This window comes from Telmatherina bonti (assembly GCF_933228915.1).
Source record: "Telmatherina bonti genome assembly, chromosome: 23".
Lineage (NCBI taxonomy): Eukaryota > Metazoa > Chordata > Actinopteri > Atheriniformes > Telmatherinidae > Telmatherina > Telmatherina bonti.
In genome coordinates this window covers 22,396,888-22,417,678 of record NC_136632.1, presented here as the reverse complement: position 1 = coordinate 22,417,678, position 20,791 = coordinate 22,396,888, and the positions used below count along the sequence as shown (strand labels likewise).

Genomic DNA, 20,791 nt, shown 5'->3' with positions numbered 1-20,791 from the left:
TCGCGAGTTTTCAAAACTCACGCTTGAGGTTATGACGTTCTTCACACGGAAACTGTTTACCTCGACCGCGGGTTCATGCCTGCTTTTGAGACACACATCTTGAAAGAAAATCTTCAACTGTTTTCCAGTTTTCCTAATCATATTCTGTACTTTTCTGTTAGTTCTAATCGGCTGTAATGGGGAAAGCAGATTTTCTCTCCCCTAAAGCGATTAGCAACCGAATAAAAGCCAAAGGGCTTCAGAAGTTAAGGTGGTATTGTCAGATGTGTCAGAAACAATGCCGAGATGAGGTAAGATGCTTTTAAAAAATATTTCTTACTTAATTATTTTGTTGATGGGGTTTTAAATTCGTACTTTTGGTCTGTCTGTTGATAGAATGGCTTCAAATGTCACTGCATGTCGGAGTCCCACCAGCGGCAGCTGCTGCTGGCCTCAGAAAACCCAAACAAGTTCCTGGACTACTTCTCTGAGTGAGCTTATCACCATGATGTGTTTACATATAAGTTTAGAAATACAAAAATATACTTGATCGAGCATATTGTTTTATTCTTTCCTTTTTTTTTTTTTTTTTTTTTTTACAAAAACAGTGAGTTCAAAAGTGACTTCTTGGAGCTGCTTAGAAGACGTTTTGGTGAGAAATTATTCCTCCAATTTGAGCCTCCAGAAAGTTTCTGTTCCTCACATTTTCCTCTTTTACAGGGACCAAGAGAGTTCACAACAATATTGTGTACAACGAATACATCAGTCACAGAGAGCACATCCATATGAACTCCACACAGTGGGAAACGCTTACTGACTTCACCAAGTGGCTGGGCAGAAAAGGTAAATCTGAATTTGTGTTGATGTAATTTCTAAAACATCCTTGTCATACGGTTTCTGCAACCCATCCTGCACAAATTGCACCAAAGAAAGACGGCATATATTAAAAGTTTGTGGTTGATAAACCTCTGTTGTCTCACCAGAGTCGATCTGATTAAAGTTGTTTTACCGGAGTGTAATCCACGTAGAAAGCAATGGTATACGGATCATTTAAAGCCTCTATTTTAATTGAAAGTGGTTCAAATAACATTGAAGGTTCAAAGTGATACTTGGCAGCAACATTTTGGGGACAGAGGAATCAAACCTCTGCATTGGGAAGAGAAGAGACCATCTATTGTTCTCCTTTCTTGTTTAACCTAGCAGCTCAAAAGTTTAGCTTCAGGTGAGCTGGTTTGTAAAAATATGTCAAATTTTCTCTGAATAAAAGAAAACTGTGTGGAACACAGCGCACACTATTACATAACCTGTTTAGTTTAATGTTAGTTTGAAGATCTGCAGGTTATTTTTGTGACAAGCACCAATGAACCATCAGAGATGCCAACAGTCTCTTTTTATTAATCATTTTTTAGTGGAATTTTAACAAACTTAGTGTTTACATCAGAAAATCCTGGAACTGTTTATTGTTTTAGCATTACATAGCTTGCCCGTTCTTGCTGCCACTGTTATCTCTTTAGAAACACAATACAGTCTCTGTTGTCTCAGCCTTTCTCCACCTTGTTTGCATATATTTTAAGTTAAATGCAAGGTTTGAAATATTTGCAAAGCATCACACTCGTCTCTGTGTTTTTTGTTGTTGTAAACATTCATCATAGCAGCCCAACCTCACTGGAAGTGTGGCATAAAGAAATATAGAATACATCATAGAGATAATATAACCTCTGTTGTTGGGTGTCTTTTGGTTTTTTCACATTTAAATTAAAGAGCCACTCTATATTGATCATTACAAGGTAGAATAATTATCAGAAAGTCTGATCTAGATGACAGTAATTAGAATTTATTGTCCCCTTAGGGAAATTGGGCTGCATTTACAGCTAAATCTAGTAAGTTGCAAACTACTTGTGATATCCCTGCAATAGATTCTGTAGATCTTCAATAGAAGCAGGAAACAAAAGGTTTTTAGATGACTGAGAACAGACTGCTCATAAATCGACTGGAGAGGCTTGGATTCACTCCTCCCCATCACCTTCATCACGATGACTCTTGATAATTGTACCTGCTGTAACTGTGTGTCTGCTCTGAATTCCTTTGTGTCACCCAAATGAGATGTTATTCAGAAGTCAGATATAGTGCTCCTTTCATTTGGACGAGCTGCCGTGCCAAACAACATGTCATTTCCAGGTTTGTGCAAAGTTGACGAAACCCCTAAAGGCTGGTACATCCAGTACATCGACCGTGACCCGGAGACCATCCGCCGCCAAGAGGAGCAGGCCAGGAAGAAGAAGCATGAACTGGATGATGAGGAGAGGAGCGCCAAATTCATCGAGGAGCAGGTTCGAAGGGGTCAAGATGGGAAGGAAACCGGCGTAAGTACCAACAGGAACACCCCCAAAATGAGCGTCTTTGATTAAAACCAAATAAACCAACTTTTATTTAATTTTTTTTTTTTTTTAACAGATTCAGACTTTTTTTTCTTGTGTTTGATTCTGTAGGAAGCTCCAGTTTACACAGAACTGAAACGGGAGAGCGAAGAGGAAAAGGGTTTGTCCAGTTTTCTTATGCAACCAAAGTATTTGCAAGAAGCTTTTTCTTTTTTCTGCTCAGCTCTTTGTGCTTTTCTCTTGCAGTTGCTTTCAACCTGGGGGCCTCCTGCTCTGTGGCTGGGACCTCCAAGTCAAGGTACAGATGTTTTCCTGCAGGTTGCCTAAGTGTGTGTTTTAGGCTTGGAGTCTGACAGGGTGTTTGTGTCTGCCTTCAGTTCTGCTGTGGGTGTTAGTGCCCTGAAAGCAGCAGCATCGTCATCATCATCCTCAGTCAAACGAAAAGACACATCCTCCGGTTCGGACGTCAGAGGGGAGAAGAAGAAGAAATCTGCGCTGGAGGAGATCATCGAGGTCGGTATTGTGTTTGTGTTTAATCAGCTGTGGTTGTTCTAAACAGCTCTGATCTGAAGGATGATGCTTTTTTCTTCAGATGGAGGAGAAGAAGAAACATTCAACCAGAACAGATTATTGGCTACAGCCCAACATCATCGTCAAAATCATCACCAAGAGGCTGGGAGAGAAGTACCACAAGAAAAAGGCCGTCATCCTGGTATTTGTGTTTTCATTAGGGCTGCTCGATTATGACAAATATTATAATCACGATTATTTTGACTGAAATTAAGATCTCGATTAGTTAACACAATTATCCAGTATTTTTAAACAACGCTGCGCGTCGTGGTGTTCTAGACTCCGTGTTGTGCATTAAAACCGTCTAATGCACGGTTCAGAGTTGTTTTATCCGCTTTTACCGCTTATATAGGAACTATTTTATGTTGGCCTCGATGTACGTTTCATGCCAAACAACCGCTGTCAGGCTGCAGCGCGTTTCTCTCATTCACCTGTTAAAAGACGGCTGATCTGAACCAGCTGATTAACGCGTTGCTATGGTAACGCCCCGTAACGGAGGGATATTACAGTGTTTAACTCGCTCACTATGTATAGGAAAATAATGCAGCCAGTTGTCACTGACAATGGTATAAACTATATTTAGGTGAACTTCCACAACCTACTGCAGTTATTCTACATTGACCTGCAGCCGGAGCCGACTGAGACTGGCCGACTGGGAGTGCTTTAGGACGGGAGAGGCTCCCGCTGCTCCTTCCTTACAGTAACTGCAGAACAATATGTGCCTTCAAGTCAGTCGCCAAAACACCAGAAAAGTCTCTAATAACTCCAGTAAAAGTTGCTAGATATGTCGCTTTTAACAAAAAAAAAGGTCTGCAGATTTAGCGAGAAAGTCTCCAAGTTGGCAACAGTGTCTGAATGAAACCAAAGCGGCTGTGGGAGGAGTTTACAGCACAGCGCTGCAACGCCAGAGACGCTCGATTAGCAGCTGAAGACAGCAGGAGAGGAAACTGCAGAGAGAGAAATAATCACACACTTTTATTTTTATGATTGTTGAAAACCCAGATCGTAATTGAGATTAAAGTCCGATTAATCGCCCAGGCCTAGTATTCATTCAGGCGAACCGTTTGTTAAGGAGGAAGATGTTTGTTGGTAATAGTTGTGGATCATTTCTGACTGTAGGAGGTCCGAGACAAATATGCCGCAGTGGTAAAAATGATCGACTCGGGGGACAAATTGAGACTGGACCAGAGTCACTTGGAAACGGTTATACCCGCTCCAGGTAAGCCGCCACTCAACACACAGCAGCTTCCTGTAGGTTGGAAGATAAAACGGTATCAAAATTGTTGTGAATCTTGCTGCAGGTAAACGGGTTTTGATCCTGAACGGCCCCTACAGAGACACAGGGGCCCTGCTGGAGGGCATAGACGAGAAGAATTTCAGCGCCACCCTCACACTTGACTCGGTAAGTGTCTGTAAGCTGTTTATTCATCACCTAAACCAGATGCTCGTCGTCTATCAGGTGTTCTGAGACAAACAGGTCACTGGATTTGTTCAATAAAAACTCTTCAAATAATTGAGATATTCTTCTAACAAGTACCAGAAGTGGCAATTCCTGGTCCAGAAAGTAAAAGTCCAGTCCGGCAGCTGTTCCAACCAGCCACCAAACCAGCTGCAGAGTTTATTTGCCAGGTAAACGAGCCTGTTGGTGAAAACACCTGTTCTAAATGTACAGGTAGATCCAAAAACATGGCAGGACTTTTACTTCCTGGACCAGGAGTTGCCACCTCTGACAAGGACAGAATATATCCTTCATTAATCCTCAAAGGGAAATGATAAATTATATTTCAAACTTTAAATAATTTTAAACAATAACAAAGAAGAAATGATAGTTTAATGATAAAGAGTTGCAACTATGACATAGTCATGTATTTGCTAAAAACAGTTGAAACAGTTTGTGGAAAATTTTCCTTTAAAGTAAAACTTGTAACATTTTGTTGTATTTGTTACAACAATCGTCACGCGCCGACCGGGATGTATACTTCGCCCGTCTATGTATGCAGGCCAGCCTCCTCAGCAAGGTGGGGATTTGGATGCCCAGCTAAAGCACAGCAGAGAGGGAGGGGCTTGCCTGATTGATTGATTCAGAAGTTCTGCCTATTTGTGCAGAACTGAAATAAAAAATCTGATAGTGCTCTGGATTGAGCTGTTAATATTTACTCCTGAAAGCAAAATAATAAGAGTTGCCTCTTGGTATTTTCATTTTATCTTGGTATTTCCTTGATAATCCATCTTGCAATCATCACAGAATTCATTGTGGTGGCAAAAATGGCAAAATGAATTCTGGAGTTTGCTGGAATATGCTTATTCTGTGCCGTTTTAGTACTTCTAGTTGGTGTCTTTCACACAGTAAAGAATTAAAAGGCAACGTTTGTTGTTGGCTTTACTTGACTCCTTGAAGGGCATCAGAGCACGGGGTTGTCTTCAGACTGAGATCATTTTGGAAACAGGTTTTAAGTGTGACATTACTGAACCATCATGAATTCTACAGACATTACCTGAGGGGTCAGGATCAGAAACCCTGTACAAGAACAAAGAACAACAACAACAGCATTGCTTTAAAGGGAATGTGTGTGTTTGGATTTGGTTTGAGATCGGCTGGATTCTTCCCTGGAGCCACTTCTGACATGGATCCCTTTCCCTGCGCTTGTTTTGTTGTTTTCTTGCTAGCATATAGCGTGCCAGCTTCAAAGTAGTTTGTGTTTTTATGGCCATTCTAGTGGATTTCAGCTTTAGACAAGCATAACAATGACGAGGTTGCATTTATCTTATGTGTTCGACAAAGAAGTTAAAATATTCCGCTGCTACATTCACTTACCTGATGGAAATTCTACATGTGGATTAAATAAACCCCGACTCTGAGTGAAGCTGTGAGGAATATAGCAGTCACTTTAACACAAGGGTGGGCAGCTCCAGTCCTCATGGGGCACTTGCAGTTTTGCAGATGTTAGGAGTTTCCCTGCTGCAACACAGCTGTCTCAAATCAATGGGGAATTAGCAGACTTGATGTCAAGCTCTGCACAAGTCTGATGTGTACCAGGTGTGTTGCAGCAGGACCAAAGTTTCCCACCCCTGCTTTAACACAGGAGTCCTGCAGGTTTTCCATGTATCCCTGCTCCAACACACCAGGCTTCCATTAAATAGCTCCAACAGCCAATGAGCAACATCAGTGACTAGTTTGAGTCAGGTGTGTTGGAACAGGAAAACATGGGAAGTCTGCAGGATTGTGGACCTTAAGGACCAGAGCTGGACATCCCTTGTTTAACATATTATTGATGTCGCACATCATGCTTATGATATGTTAGGCTGTAATCACGCTTTAAGTTTCTTCTTCTCCATCCACAGGGTCATCAGAAAGGGAAGAGCGTGGACATCGCCTACGAGGATTTTTCCAAACTGGCCTGAAAGAGTTCATTTTTAGTCGTTAGGCTGAGAGACTCTACTGTGTCAGAGTTAATTCCCAGACATTCACCTGTACATACACACATCCCAAAATTCACCTGCACTAGAAATCAGGGAAACTTTGAGAAATGTGTTCAGTTTGTTTAGTTTCTTTTTATTTTGTGACAATACTCATGCAAATGTAAATTTTATCCAAATAAATTTGACCAATGTCACCTCTGTTTTGTGGAAAATACTGTTTTTGTAAACAAAAGAAATGATGAAACCCAGTAAGAGCGATATCAAGGCTGTCGTCTTTAACTTTCACCTGCCTTTAAATCTCAGAGTGTTACTGACCGTAACACCACCACGCACACGTGGCTGCTCACGGCATCTGGAGGAAGCTGTTTGGATTTGGCACAATGTATTGGGTGTAATGGCCGTCGATGAAGCCCTTCCCACTGCTATGAATGAACCAGCAGTAGATGTTGGAGCCGTGCTTCTTATCCCGTCGGTAGTCCTTCTGCCAGCCCCTGAAACATGCAAACAAGACGTTAGAGTTGGAACAGATGAAAGGAAAAAGCTTTCGAACGCGTGACAAAGTACCTGGTGACAAGCAGCTTGTTGCCCTTCACCTCCATGGTGGCCTCCTTCTTCAGGGGATCAGCTCCTTCGTGGATGTCGTAAATGCTGACCTCAGGCTCTCTTGAAAACTGCCCTGTCAGGTCACATTTTTTTCAGTTTTACCCCACTCAGTGTAATAGGATTTGACAGATCCTTAATCCTATCTAAGTGAGAGAGAGTTTTTTTTTTTTTTATAAACATTGATGACTGTTCATCTCAGATCTATAAATAAAACTATGGTGTCCCACAGGGCTCTATTCTGGGCCCTGTGATGTTTAACATTTACATGCTGCCTCTGGGTGATGTCATCAGGAGGCACAGCGTAAATTTTCACAGCTGACGATACGCAGCTTTATGTCACCGTTTCTCCTGATGACACCAAACCAATTGACGTCCTGTTGAAATGTATTTTAGAAATCAAATCATGGATGGCAGGTGGCAAGGTACTACGAGCCATCCAGGGCCCTCATGTCCTCTAATAGGCAACTTTTACAAATTCCAAGAATTTCATGGTGAGTCTTCTTTTTGTTTTTATACTCCACATTGTGGAACAGTCTGCCAGAGGCCCTGAGGATGATGGGTACTGTTGGGGTTTTTAAAAGTGGGCTCAAGACCCATCTTTTTAATCAATTAGTTCTATTTTTAGACTGTTCTTTTCTGATTGGCATTTAAATTATTTACTTTTTGTGTGTGTGTGTGCCAATGTGGATTCCTAAGATTAATTTGATGAGTGTTTTATGTATGTGAGTGTGTGTGAAAAGTGAGTATGTGTAAGACTGGGTAAATTCTATATTTTTATGTGATGGAAGGTTTTTAACATATTATATTGTTGCTTTTTACTTTGTAAAGCACTTTGTGCTACTTTTGTATAAAAAGTGCTATATAAATAAACTTTGACTGATTGATTGATTGACAGTGGCTGAATGAACGCATGAGAAATTTAGCCTTTTCTTCTGCAGATTGAAGCTTAAAGTCCATCTCTGAGATTCCCTGTTGGAGCATCTCAGTAATACTGTGAGATTTGGTGTGTTTAACAGACCCACCTATGAGTCCGTGTACCAGAGGTGAATACTGATTCTCGTTAGGTATGTAAATGCCGAGGAAGTCGACGTTGGCAGGATTCTTCTTCCACACGCGGTGAAGCAACACCATCACCTGGATATTATTATTAACCGTGACTGTGACATGAGAGTTCTTCACAATGGAAAGCCTCACCCTGAAACACAAAATGCGGCTTTACAGCAAACCAACACGGCTGTGAAGGCAGGGAGTGGAGGTAAAGATGCTCCTGTTACCCATCCTGAGTGATTTCAGCTGTGGCCGCCCAAGTGAAGGAGTGGTTGTTTCTGCCATCGGTCATGGCGATGTCGTTGGCGCTGATGGTCAGGCTGACTCCTTCGGGTTGGTAGTAGACTGAGATGGCACCAAAGTAGGTGCTGAGTTTGCTTTTGTTCAGCTGCTTGGAGCCAATTAACTGCCCGTTGACTGTGACACCTTCAGGACAGGGAAAAGGTGAGAAAGTCATGCTGTGCTTGAAAATCTAGTCAGCATCAAACTGGAGATGTGGGACGTTAGATAATAGATGCATGTAGATGTTTATTATGGGATTCAGGCTTGGCTAAAAGGAACAAAGACAAATTACAGTGTCTTCTTGATCATCTAGTTTTAATAAAAGTCAGGATGCCATTTTAAAAAGAAAAGGCCTGTTTAGAAGTCATAAGCAGCAGATTTATCATTTTGCCTGAAATTTTAATTCCATTCCCAGTTTGGGAAAGTGCCTTTTGCATTAACAGCAGCACTACTGTTGAATATTGTTCAGTTTGTTCAACAGTTCAGGAGTTATTCCCAAAACTGCAAAGTGTTTGTGGATCTGATCTACATCAGGGTTCCCCAGCCTCACCTATTAATGAAATGGGATGGAGGGAATATGAGGGCACATTCACACCAAGATAGTCCAGAGCAGGGACCCCCAGTCCTGGTCTTCTAGGATCGGCATTCTGCAGGTTTTCCAAGTGCCCCTGCTGCACCACATCTGATTCACATCAATGTGTATTGAGCAGACATGTACAAAGCTTGACTGAGTCTCAGTAAGGTGTGTTCCAACAGGAACACTTGGCAAACCTGCAGGACTCTGGTCCTTAAAGACCAGATTTGGGGATCCCTGGTCCAGAGCATTCAGTGCAGCTTTGCAGGGAAATCTTAAAGCCCTCCCCATCTTCCTTCTCAAATGCAAAATTTACTCATGCAGACAGAACCGCCTGGTCAGCAACACACAGCATCAACAACTGCTCGCTAGGGGTGATTTTGTCCTAAACCACCTCTGACCAAGAAGAGGAAAATCATGCTCATCGATTGGCCAGTACCGAAATCGGCTTTTCTCCATGAGGAAGAGAATGATCATCCATGATCAGTGAATCCTGCTCCCATCTGGATGGCTTCTTTTTAGAGGAAAGTCTTGGTTATTTCAGCAAGACAAAGCACATTCAGTGTGTATTAGAAGACAAAGCAAATGTGATGAAGCACCATAGCGATAAACATGCACAAATCACATTTGACATAATTTAAAATGATTAATTTATGTAATTTAAGTGATTTCCAAATCATTACATTTTGTTTTATCTGCATGTAACTGCGATGGACTGGCGAGCTGTCCAGGGTGTACCCTGCCTGTCGCCAAAAGCCAGTTGTGATAGGCTCCAGCTTCCCCGCGACCCTGAATTGGAATAAGCGGTTCAGAAAATGAATGAATGAATGAATGCATGTAACTGCAACTTGTCTAACTGTCAGTCTTTCCAGTTGGCCCTACCAATGAGCTTTTGCAAGAAATGCAACCACTTCTCTTTTGGGATTAAACAGCTACAAATGACCTCCAGTGCTCCAGTTTAGGGCTAAATAATCACTTTTTCTCTGATTCCCCCAAGTAAAGGTGCACTTTATCCCTATAAAACAGAAGCCAGTGGGTTTGGGCCTCTATGTTCCATTAGGGCAACATATTCGTGCCAGTCCTTTCTGTCGCTAAACAAAATATTTCTACACCAGATTCAAAATATTTACCATATTCATCCATAAAACTGACTTGGCTTTAGGGTTGCAGATGCTGCAGTGGTTCTGTTTGTTCATAGCTGTGATTGCAATCATCTAAAACCAATGAAATGCCACATGCTGGATTTAACATGTGCTGTTGGGAAGAAAAATCCAAGCAAAACACGAGAATTTTAAAACCAATTTACAGTAAATGTAGCACCTGTTCCAATGTCTGACACCAAGTTGAGGATGTGACCGGGTTTGGAGTCGATGTTGAAGCACACGTCCATGTTACTCGCAGGCAGGTGGATGATGAAGTGAGGGTCATTGTCCACTGGAAAGGGAAGCAAGCTGATTAAAAATGAACCTCTGGTCCCAGCTGGAAATGTCATGATGATCTGAAAGGGAAGGTATTTGTTACCTAAGTTAACCTGCTGAGGCACAACCATCTCCTCAGGACCCTTCTCAACCTGACTCGGTGGGGATGGAGTGGTCATCTGGACCCAGGGTGGAGGCTGGTACACCAGCTTCACTGGATCAAGACCACTCATCGCTGATGATGAAGTCATCCCCCCTCCTACATGTTAGAAAGTAGAACGTGTGTTAGTTACTTTTGCTGCAGCTCCCTTTGCTAATCTGATTGTTCTTTCCTTTAAACCAGGGGTGTCCAACTCCGGTCCTGGAGGGCCGGTATCCAGCAGGTCTTTGTTGTTTCCTCGACCAACACAGCTGATTCAAACCAAATGGATCCAGCAGCTTCTGGTCAGTCTGTGTAGGAATTTCGGTCAGGTGTGATGGAGCATGGAGGCAACAAAAACCTGCAGGGTATCGGCCCTCGAGGACTGGAGTTCGACACCCGTGCTTTAAACCTTCAGTTTTGTTAAATACAACAAAATATGGCTTCCTCTTGTCAGACACCTGCACAGCAGCCTTGTTTGGGGTCCTTCGGGGAGTCAGCCAGCAGCCTTTCCTTGGCGTCCTCGCTCTCCACCAGCAAAGCGGTGAGCGGAGTAACAAACTGATGCTCCACAGCCAGAGCCATGATGCGCTGGGTGATCTTCTTCTTTTTGGCAAATGTTGTCGCTAGAGACCTGGAGAGAGCCGTTTTTAAATAACTTATTTCCACAGGGCTCCTGACATTATTTTTTTTCTTAATATCTGCATGCAAATTTTCCAGGTTCTGACTTTTTGGAAAGTCAGAATTTGGAACGTGGATTTTCTATTTAAAGATAGTTATTGTGCTTCTTCATTAAGACCTTCTTATTGATATCTTTGCACATACCTTTTTTTTTATCTAAAGTTACCACGAGAATGCTGGTGCCATGCATTTATCTAAAGTAGTAAAAACATCAATTCTGCTCTGATTGGCCACTCTGCATGAGCTCTGCCCACTGCTGGAATATAGAAAATTTTTTAAAAATGTGTTTTTTGGTAAATTGAATTTTAGTCCAAATAGTGGGGAAAATTATCCTTTTTTTCTATTTGAAAGTAACAAACACTTGAATGTTTTTTATTCGGCCATATCCAGCAGTAGCGTGGGAGTATTTTCCCAGTGCTTTGAGGGCTCCGGTGCATTCAGAACCAGTCCAGTAACTTCAGACCAAGATCATGAAGGAAGAACATATTTTGGCCCACAGTTACTGATAAGTACAGTTTTTTTTTAGGTACTGTATCGACCAGTTTATTTTGAGCGTGTCACAAGACGTCAGCCCCAAAAAGAACCTCCATGTGAGATATTACAGTCAGTAAACCGTTTTCTGTGAAGACAAAGTGAGTTTTTCCAAATGCTAAGGTCACACAGATGAAAGGAAAATCCGGAAGTGAACCCATCTGTTCCCATTAGCTGACTGGAGCTGAAGCCAGTACTACTGCAGAGTCATGTGACTCATAGCTGAAGGAAGATTAAACACTTTACTGTTGCACTCAAAAGCCAAATATCAGCAGGTTTTACTTTGTTCTGTTTTGTTTTTTAGCTAAGATACAGAGAAAAAAGGATTCATAAAAATGTAAGGACTTAGCATCCATCTGCCACCTTTCACTGATGAGCTGTTTGATGGTAAGGTACGCCCACATCTGTCTGGCAAAGCCAGTAAACGAGTGCTGCTGCTTGGCTAGCTCCATGTCCAGTTCTGCCATGTCCGCCTCCACCTCCAAGGTGATGTCCAGACGGGCCTGCAGAATGAAATGGAAAATAGTGTTTGTTACTGCTGCACCACTACAATATGAAGCCTACAGAAAAGTGCAAAAGCGAAGGAACAACTGGATCATTTTAGTGACTGTAAAAACAAAAGAAAGAGGAGAATTCCTCTGAACATGAGTGCCAGTAAGAAGGAGTATACAGAAAGGATTTCTATCAGTGTTCACTCACAGCTGATGCAGTGGTGAAGCTAGTCAGCGTGTTGCTCTCCGACGGTAGCACCCTTCCAGCCACCACCAGCTCCGAACCGCTGAAGTACTTGTCAAAGCGGTTCTGGGTGACTTCTGTGACCGTATCATCTGGGAACTGAATGTTTATCCTCCTCAGCAGAGGAGAGGACACCTGCCTGTAAAACATCTGCAGAGAGAGGAGAGAAGCTGAGGCTGCACTAAAACATGCTGGACAAACGTTTCCTCTGTAGCTGAATTATATTTACTGAAATCCTAAATCAGTTCATCACGAGTGAATCTATGTCAACACAAGCAGGCATTTCCACCTCATATTTGTGGTTCTGTTCACAGTTTCCGAGAAAAAAGGTGAATCTTTAAGGTAAATTATAAATTATCAGTTTTTTCCATATTAGAATTAATTCTGTAGTAACATATATGGAATTCACCCTACAAATAGAGAAGATATTTCTGATGAGAAATCGTCTCTGATGAAGCAGAAATATTTTTAAATGTTTGAAAAGAATATCTTCAGAGTGTGTTTTTTTGGTGCTATCTGACAAAATGGAAATAAACTAGAGCTAGAACTGTATAAAAGTAGGAATAACTTGTGATTTTCTATTAAAAAAAAGATTGATCTTTCACAAGAAAAAAGGAAGTTTAGGACTTTAAAAAAAAAAATTTTAAAAAAAGGAAAATACCAAAAAAAAAAGATGCATGAAAATGTGTTTTTCAGTTAAGAGGGAAACATTAACCCAATCTGGTTATAACCGGATTGAATCTGTCGTACCCGTAGCTGCTCTGCAGCGTCATGGTTGGCATAGATCCTCTGGGCCATGCCCCTGTTCTCCATGGCGATACGTTCCAGGAAGTCGTAATCCACGTCAAAGCCAATGCCCAGAGAGAAGAGCGAGAATTCCTCTCTCATTATTCGCTTCACATTCTTCTGGATGGTGCTGAGCTTAATCTCTCCTGCAGAGGTAATACAATTTAGGACAGCTGATTTCATGTGAACACAACATATGTCAGTATGACCAATCTGGAAATTTTCATACCAACGGTGGGGTCTCCGTCAGACACCAGAATGATCATGGAGACAGAGCGAGGGTCGATGAGCCCCTGGTTGGACGCCCTCACCAACATCTGGACTGCTCTCATCAGCGCCTCATTGATGTTGGTACCTGGATGGAGTGCTCATAAGAATGAGAAAAAGACCGCAGTCCCACTTGTTCTTGTTATTCACCTGTCGTTACCTCCATTGGGTTTGATGTTCTGGATGTATTTCTTGGCATCTGCAACTTGAATAGAAGAGCCTGGAACAAGCTCCTCACTCCAACAGCGCACATTGTGGTTGAAGTCTATGATGCTGAAGTGATCCTCCATGGTCAGGTCATCCAAAATAGCCTTCATGGCTTCCACTGTCTGGAAGCGGTTTAAAATTAGGTGCGTTTTAGAAAATGACCACCAGATGGCAGTGTTTCACCAAATACTCCATCCAGATGTAAACAGCTGCCACTCACTTGCTTCATCTTGACTCCCCACATGGATCCGCTGACGTCGATGACAAACACAATGTTTTTAGGAAGAGGAGAGAGGTTGGATGGAGCGAAGAAATGAACAAAGTGACCATCTGAAACCTGAAAGGAACATCGGAAGCTTGAGCTGTAGACAAACTGTTTTTCTGATTTAAGTTAAAGTGAAGAAACAGAAGTAATTTTACTTGATGTTAGATTAGTAGGAGTGTGATACCTGCAGTTCCCCAGCATTGCTGTCTCTGGTTACATCATATTTCACGGTAAAGACGCCGTCTATGGCGCTGGCTGTGCAGTTTTCGCACTTTTTCTGCTGCTTTAAGCTCGGTTTGAAGACAATATGAGCCTAAGGACAAAAAAAATGTTTTTAAAAGTTGCAAATGATATGAATGTTTAAGATGGACCTCTGCAAAATGCATTTAAAAAGAAGGAGAAAAAACTTGAATTATTAAACTAAATAAATAAACATGAAACAAACCAATCTGTTCTTTGTTTACCAAAAACATAATGTCTTACATTCAAGTCTGGATAGATTTATGCCTTGTAATTTCAATTGATTAATAAATAAAAAGCTTTTTTCTTTCTCCGTTGAGTTTCTTTTCCAGTGGAAAATGGAATATTATCAACAACAAATGCCTTTCTTTTTCTTTGTTTTAAGTGGCTTGATGTTTCTACATTGAACACAAATAGAAACCTGACAAAGATGAACTTGCAGACTGGTCAGCACAGAATCAGGAGCAGAATCCTGATAAAATTGTTTGCAGTGAGTTCTAATCTGCTGTTGACAGAAACTAACATTAAAAGGCCTCAAGACGACCACAAATAGTCAAAGTTTTTATAACTTTACATGAGAAAGAAGCCACAAAAAGTTTGTTTGGGGGGCTGTTCTCAAATCGGCAAATATGTACTGAGCTCAAAAGGTTTTATATTGATGGATATGTTTTTAAAATGGTAAAGAACTTAAATTTATTGCCTAATTGCACCTAAAAAAAATATACAATGAATGACAAATGAGGTAGGTAAGCTTCACTTTTGGTGGTCTTATTATATAATATGACATATTTTCTTTAGGGAGGGTCTCCCTGAATGTTACCTTATCTTTAGAAGTTGTTACTTTAAAAAGCTGTTCGAACTGTGCTCCGAGGGTGTTTGGAGTTTGGACCGTGGAAATTCCCTTCGGCTCAAAGATGTACACGTCCACCTGTAAACAGATGGGGTCAGAGGGCGTTGCAAGATGACACGGAGGCAGAATTGAATATAAATGATGAAATTCTCACTTGGAACTGAGGCACCAGCCTCCCAGGCTGCAGGTACAGCGAATGCTCATAGAAGCCCAGTCTCCTTTGCATCATCTCCTGGTAGTGGAGCTCAAACTCAATATTACTGCCAGGTGGGACATGAACCTCTGTTTTAAAGGTCTCCAGGTCCTGGGAATTAGCCCTGTGAGGCAAAGAGATATTTCATTTGGATGTTGTCGTTTAGCTGTCTGATGGAGTTCATTCCAAGAGGCTGGTCCGGCACCTGACGATGCCCGCTGCCTTGTTTCTCGCTCTGGCCTGGGCGTACAGGTTCCTGGCCACCGCCTTCTCCCTCACCGAACCCACAAATGTGATGCCGTTCACATTCCTGTGAAAAAGTGCAGAGAATTTGAATGATGTCGGTGCTGTTCAAGCGATTGCTGAGAGTGGAGGACTTTTAGCTCACATGGTGAAGTTGGAGATGAAAGCCCGTTTGGGGATCTGCACGTTGAAGGCGATGCTCTGAGCTTTGGAGCCCGAGTTGACCACAGAGCTCCTGACGGTGGTGTGAGCAAAGCGTGACGTGATGCGACTCTCCACCTTGTAACTGTTAACGGTGATGTCATCTCCTCGGATGGCCTGTAAAGATAACAACCGTGTAAGAAATGAGATTTTAAGAATAACTGAGAATCTGAAAGATGAGGGATTTTCACGTTTCTGGGACAATTTTCTGTCATTAAAAATAGTTGTTTTAATGAAGTGTTCGTTAAAACAAACTCCCAGTGCCTTTGAGGATACGTGGGTTCCTCTTCTTGCATGCATTTCCAGCTCTGTGATCATCAGGTGGTAGTATAGTTGCATGTAACCAAATCCAGGTCCTGGTTTGAATGCATTACTTTGGTAGTGACGGGGTGGGTGAGATGTTGTTTTGTTTTTTGTTCCCTTTTTTTCTCTCTTTTTTTAAAATATTCTAATTGTTTTCTTTTTATTTTTTGTTGTTGTTTTGTTTTGCATAAATTTGATACATTGTTATAATATAATCGATGGCTCTGTCAGACACTAATCAGGACTCTCATGTCAATCTCTTCTTAGTTATTACTGTGAACTGACAGATGTAAAAAGCTTTCTTGTTGAAAACCAAGAAAAAATATTTTTGATTTTTAAAAAAAAAGTTGTTTTCCTTAAAACATGTATGTTTGTTATTTGTTTGTTTGTTTTCTAATTGAGGATTAATTTGATCTTTATCACAATTTATACCATTTATATTAAACACATAAACCATATATTAAAAACTGGGAGGAAGTTTTCTAAAATGAAATGAAAACGTAAATCTGTATCTTGACAATTCATTCATTATTTAACTGACCTAAGTCTTCACTCACCATTTATACATTAAAACTAATCTATAAATATATGCCAATATTGCCGTCTCTAACTTATTTCTCCTTTTTCCCAGCAGCAGGTCTTCCTGAATGAGTGCAGTTGTACATGTTGATCTGTCTTTCCTGTCCTCTCCACCCCGACCAGTCGAGGCAGATGGCTGCCCTCCCTGAGCCGGGTTCTGCCGGAGGTTTTCTTCCTGTTAAAGGGGAGTTTTTTCCTTCCCACTGTCGCCTCATGCAGCTCAGGATGGGGGATTGGATCGAAGTCATGACTCGATGCAATCAGCTGGTTTCTATTATAGGATATGTATGAATTGGCTTGAAATGATGTGGATGTTGATTCGTGTATGTAATGTGTCCTGTGACAACATTGTTGTGAAGTGGCGCGATACAAACAAAGCTGAATTGAATTGAATTGAAAATAATAACTTAAAACGCAGTACAACCATTAAAAAACTGTAAAGGGTAAAAGAAATATATCTATAAAGTGTTTAGTAACATCTTTCTGGACTACTGGACAATAATAAGGTTGATAGGTGACAGGTGAGGGTGTCAGAACTGAGTATAAAAGAAGCATACAGAAAAGGTTTAGTCTTTTACCATTTTTAGGAATAAATACTGCGTCACCACTCTGTGACAAAATCCACCAAAGAATTATCAACCACTTCAAAATAGGATTTTCAAAATGACAAATTGGAAAAAGATTGGCTTTTCTGTTTCTACCGAGCAGAAAGTTGTGAAAAAAAATCCCAGACTGTGTAGAAATCCCAGCGTGTAACAGCCAAGGATACAAACCACTGCTGGATGACCTCTAAACCTTTCGGTCAGAACTGCATGAGAAATCATGATGATATTAATAATTATTGTGATGGATTAGAGGACTGTAGAGGCACCAAAATTGGTTTACATCCACATTCATGCACCTGTGAATGTGCACATAAACATACAGTAAATGACAGATGAGGTAGGTGGTTTGCTGCCTGGGGCAGACTGATGGAAGCATGGGAAACAGTCCTTGGCTTTCCAACCACCTCTGTACATTCATGCACAAGGGATTTTGGACGGCGAATGTCTTGCCAAGGACACAGCAACAGGTTGACACGGGGCAGGATCTAGAATCTGTATGTAACCAAAACCATCTTAACTCACAATGTGTTGCTGCATCCAGAAAACATAACCTGAAGCCGCTGTGAGAATAAAACTAACATCTGATTTATTCATATCATGAGAAAAGTTTTAGTGCTGCAGAAGCCAGAATCTTGGAATGTGTGTTGGTGCAATAGGATGAATGACCTCATATGTGTGGAAGTACCACGAAGGCAGAAGCAGTCGTTTTGGATAGAAAAATATGTGACCATCGACATCAACTTAATCTGTTTTCCAGAGAAAGCAGCATATTTCAGGAAGATCTGAGGATGTGTGTGTTTGACTGAGCTGCCTGCTGTCCACATCTGTCTCTATGAAAACTATACGGAGCATCATGAAGAGGAGAGTCAGACAACAAGTGTGAACAGCTGAACAGGATTCAGCACAAACTGTCATTCTTCTGACAAACTGATAATCAGCGTCATCAGTTCCCATACCATTAAGAGGAAGTTGATGGAACAAGATAGTATCTTTCATGAGTGCATTTTGTACTTTTGAGATTAATTTAGTTACATTTTTCCTTTTTTTCCCAGAAATTTGAGTCTCCTGAACCTCACCTTGTAATTTGTTCTTCTATTTTAAACTTGATTCAAAGTCTAAATGAAGCATGTTTAGTTAGTTTGTCACACAAAAATACATCACAGAAAACATGATTTCTTAAGACGAGAAAGGGGAAGCAGAGCAGGATCTGCAGCCAACAAAGTCAATAACCTGTCAGTCATGAGGATCTCTTCAAACAGCAGCGTATTGATTCCTAGATAAGGTTAAAGTCTGTCACTGTGGAGGGGGCTTGAACAGCGGGTGGGGGGGTCATACCTCAAAGTCTTCCTCCTCTGCGCTGGTCAGAATCGCTCTCTGAAATATGAAGCCAAACATATACAAAACAAAATGAAATCCCCTCCCTGAGGTGAGCGTGTAAATAGCACGTCGTTACATTTAAGATGATGTAGAATTTAGTCCTGATCAGATCAGAGTGGTGAAATTCGTTAATGACATCTTGTTTGTTTTTGTTTAATCAGTAAAATGCAGATCAATAAAGTGTTGCCACATCAGTAATGATTTGTACTGTGAAGACGCACGAAATGTGAGTCAGAAAGTCTGGATGAAACTCACCTTATGCCTCTCTCGATGATCCGGAAGCTGATGGAAGAGAGAAAATCCTGATGAACTTCTGACTTATTAAAACATGATCAACTGGCATCTTTCCTGTTTTCCAGCAATGAAGTTTAGAAAATGTACAAAAATACAAACTTTTTAAAATATAAATATGTTAAATTCACTCCTTTGTGATACTTTAAGACAGAAAATAAAAGTTTTTCTTGTAAATTATGTCATTTTTACCTTGTTGTAATTGAAACAACTCATGAAATCAATAAATGTCACAAATGTAAAAAAAAAAAAAAAAGTTATGCCTTTAAAGTAATTAGTAGAACTAAAACTGACTTTTAACAAGATATAAATTTAGTTTTTGCTCTGTTGTAAGTTATAAAAGGTATTTAACCCGACTCTGATTCAGGTCTTTAGCTGGAAATAAAAGTCAACAAACTGTCCAAGACTTCCAACTCACCGCCTCTTCCTCCCATTCACCGTCTATCACAAACTCAAAGCAGCGACCCTGACGGGGAATCAGGAGCCCCAGAAGCAGCAACAGCAGACGTCTCATGTTTCCAAACCTCACACGCTCATATTCTCACACACATAAAAAGAATTTTTCTTTAAAAAAGGTGAAGGAGTCGATCTGCAGGGAGCCCTTTGGAAACAGAGTAAAGCTGAAAACTGAAGGTTAAAATCCACTGAACTGATCGACTGCCAGCCCCTGTCAATATTTGTTGTGTTTCGTGTAACCCAGAGAGGAGAAGGAAACTTTGAAACCTTGACCTGCAGTGAGTGCAGGATAAATAGGACAGATCTGTGTCTTTTGCAGATTAAATGCAGACAGCATTAACATTACCTGCATATAAAACACAACATCATGGCAAATGTGTGTCCAAATATCACTCTTTTGTCTTTATGATCTGCAAAACTGCAGCTTTTATCAAATAGTCTCACAACATAAAGACATTAAAACATTTTCATGAGTCACATCTGCAGTTTACAAACATGTAATGTAACATTTTGACCACAAGATGGCATCAAACACTTCTTTCATGTCACAATCTTAACAATTGATTTATGCTAATTTAATCTTTATCTTTCAGACATGATGTGTAAAGATTAAATGGCTTTACTTTAGTGCATTGTGGTTTTACAGTTAAATTTAATACACATTCAACACATATTCTTTGATTAGTAGGCAGTCATAAGAGTTTAAATCAACTGTTAAAAGTAGAAAGAGGGATTTTGCCAACAGATATTTATACTGATAGTTTGAAACTGATGGTATACGTACTATACAAGTACTTCTTGTAAGTAGATTTTATAAATGCCTTTACTGTACATACAGATGTAATAAAGACACTAGACATGCTCATGTCTCAGTAAAGAACACCAAACATGTGCTCTTTGCTAAATATGAAGCTGAATTCATCGGTCCCACCAGACTGGTGCCGAATGTAATGAATGAAATGAAAGAAAGGCAGAAAACATCCAAAAAGGAGCTTCAGAAGGTCTTTTAAGAAGCCTAAGAACTAGTTCTGTAGACTAGTTAAAGAAATGACAGGAAAGCTTGTTTAGGAGGTTTTAAACGGTCACGAAGAGTAAAATGTACACAGAACAAATACTGACTTTCAGTTAATTGTACAGTGTTTAAGTGTTTTACCTCATTTACAGTATTTACATATGTTTCAACAAATGTCTGCACTTTGTTATGTCTGGCTGTAGAAGTAGTTCAAGACTTTTTGAATAATTTATTATATTAAAAGCATTTATGCTCTTATCTTTTAAATGATCTGTTAGGTCAGACTTTATTTGGAAGATGTGTTTCATTGTGTTCATCTATAATATTCACAGCTAATGAAACTAATTCCTGTCACTCAAAAGCAACATGAAAACTTATAATATGCAGTCCTATTAGTTCTCTATCATGCATGATACATTTGTGGCTGTTTAATCAGCCACCCAGCAGAGATGAAAGTCCAAACTGGGAAATTCTGCTTTCAAATGCCTCCATTTCCCATGACTAAACAATAAGTGGACAGTTGTGGTGAACATTAAAGTGAAATAGTTTCAACTTCATT

The 20,791-nt window shown here is 40.6% G+C and overlaps 2 protein-coding genes across 2 annotated transcripts; one reads left to right on the top strand and one right to left on the bottom strand.

Annotated features, from left to right (window-relative positions):
- Nucleotides 1-66: 66 nt before the first annotated feature.
- kin (Kin17 DNA and RNA binding protein) lies at nt 67-6,436 on the top strand. Its single transcript, XM_079262921.1, has 12 exons — nt 67-290; nt 376-470; nt 588-631; nt 700-822; nt 2,158-2,342; nt 2,469-2,517; nt 2,604-2,655; nt 2,735-2,870; nt 2,950-3,069; nt 4,047-4,146; nt 4,229-4,329; nt 6,270-6,436. Exons 1-12 carry the CDS (start codon nt 177-179, stop codon nt 6,327-6,329), a joined length of 1,179 nt encoding a protein of 392 aa, XP_079119047.1. The 5' UTR covers nt 67-176; the 3' UTR covers nt 6,330-6,436.
- A 254-nt stretch (nt 6,437-6,690) lies between these two features.
- Nucleotides 6,691-19,278, bottom strand: itih2 (inter-alpha-trypsin inhibitor heavy chain 2; the record flags this gene model as incomplete). Its single annotated transcript, XM_079263017.1, has 21 exons — nt 6,691-6,838; nt 6,912-7,023; nt 7,973-8,145; nt 8,225-8,423; nt 10,174-10,287; nt 10,375-10,530; nt 10,872-11,044; nt 11,986-12,125; nt 12,322-12,507; nt 13,108-13,289; nt 13,373-13,498; nt 13,571-13,739; nt 13,838-13,954; nt 14,067-14,195; nt 14,943-15,050; nt 15,127-15,289; nt 15,371-15,475; nt 15,554-15,726; nt 18,432-18,470; nt 18,729-18,755; nt 19,183-19,278. The coding sequence occupies 21 exons, from the start codon at nt 19,276-19,278 to the stop codon at nt 6,691-6,693; spliced, it is 2,835 nt and encodes a 944-aa protein (XP_079119143.1).
- Nucleotides 19,279-20,791: the final 1,513 nt, after the last annotated feature.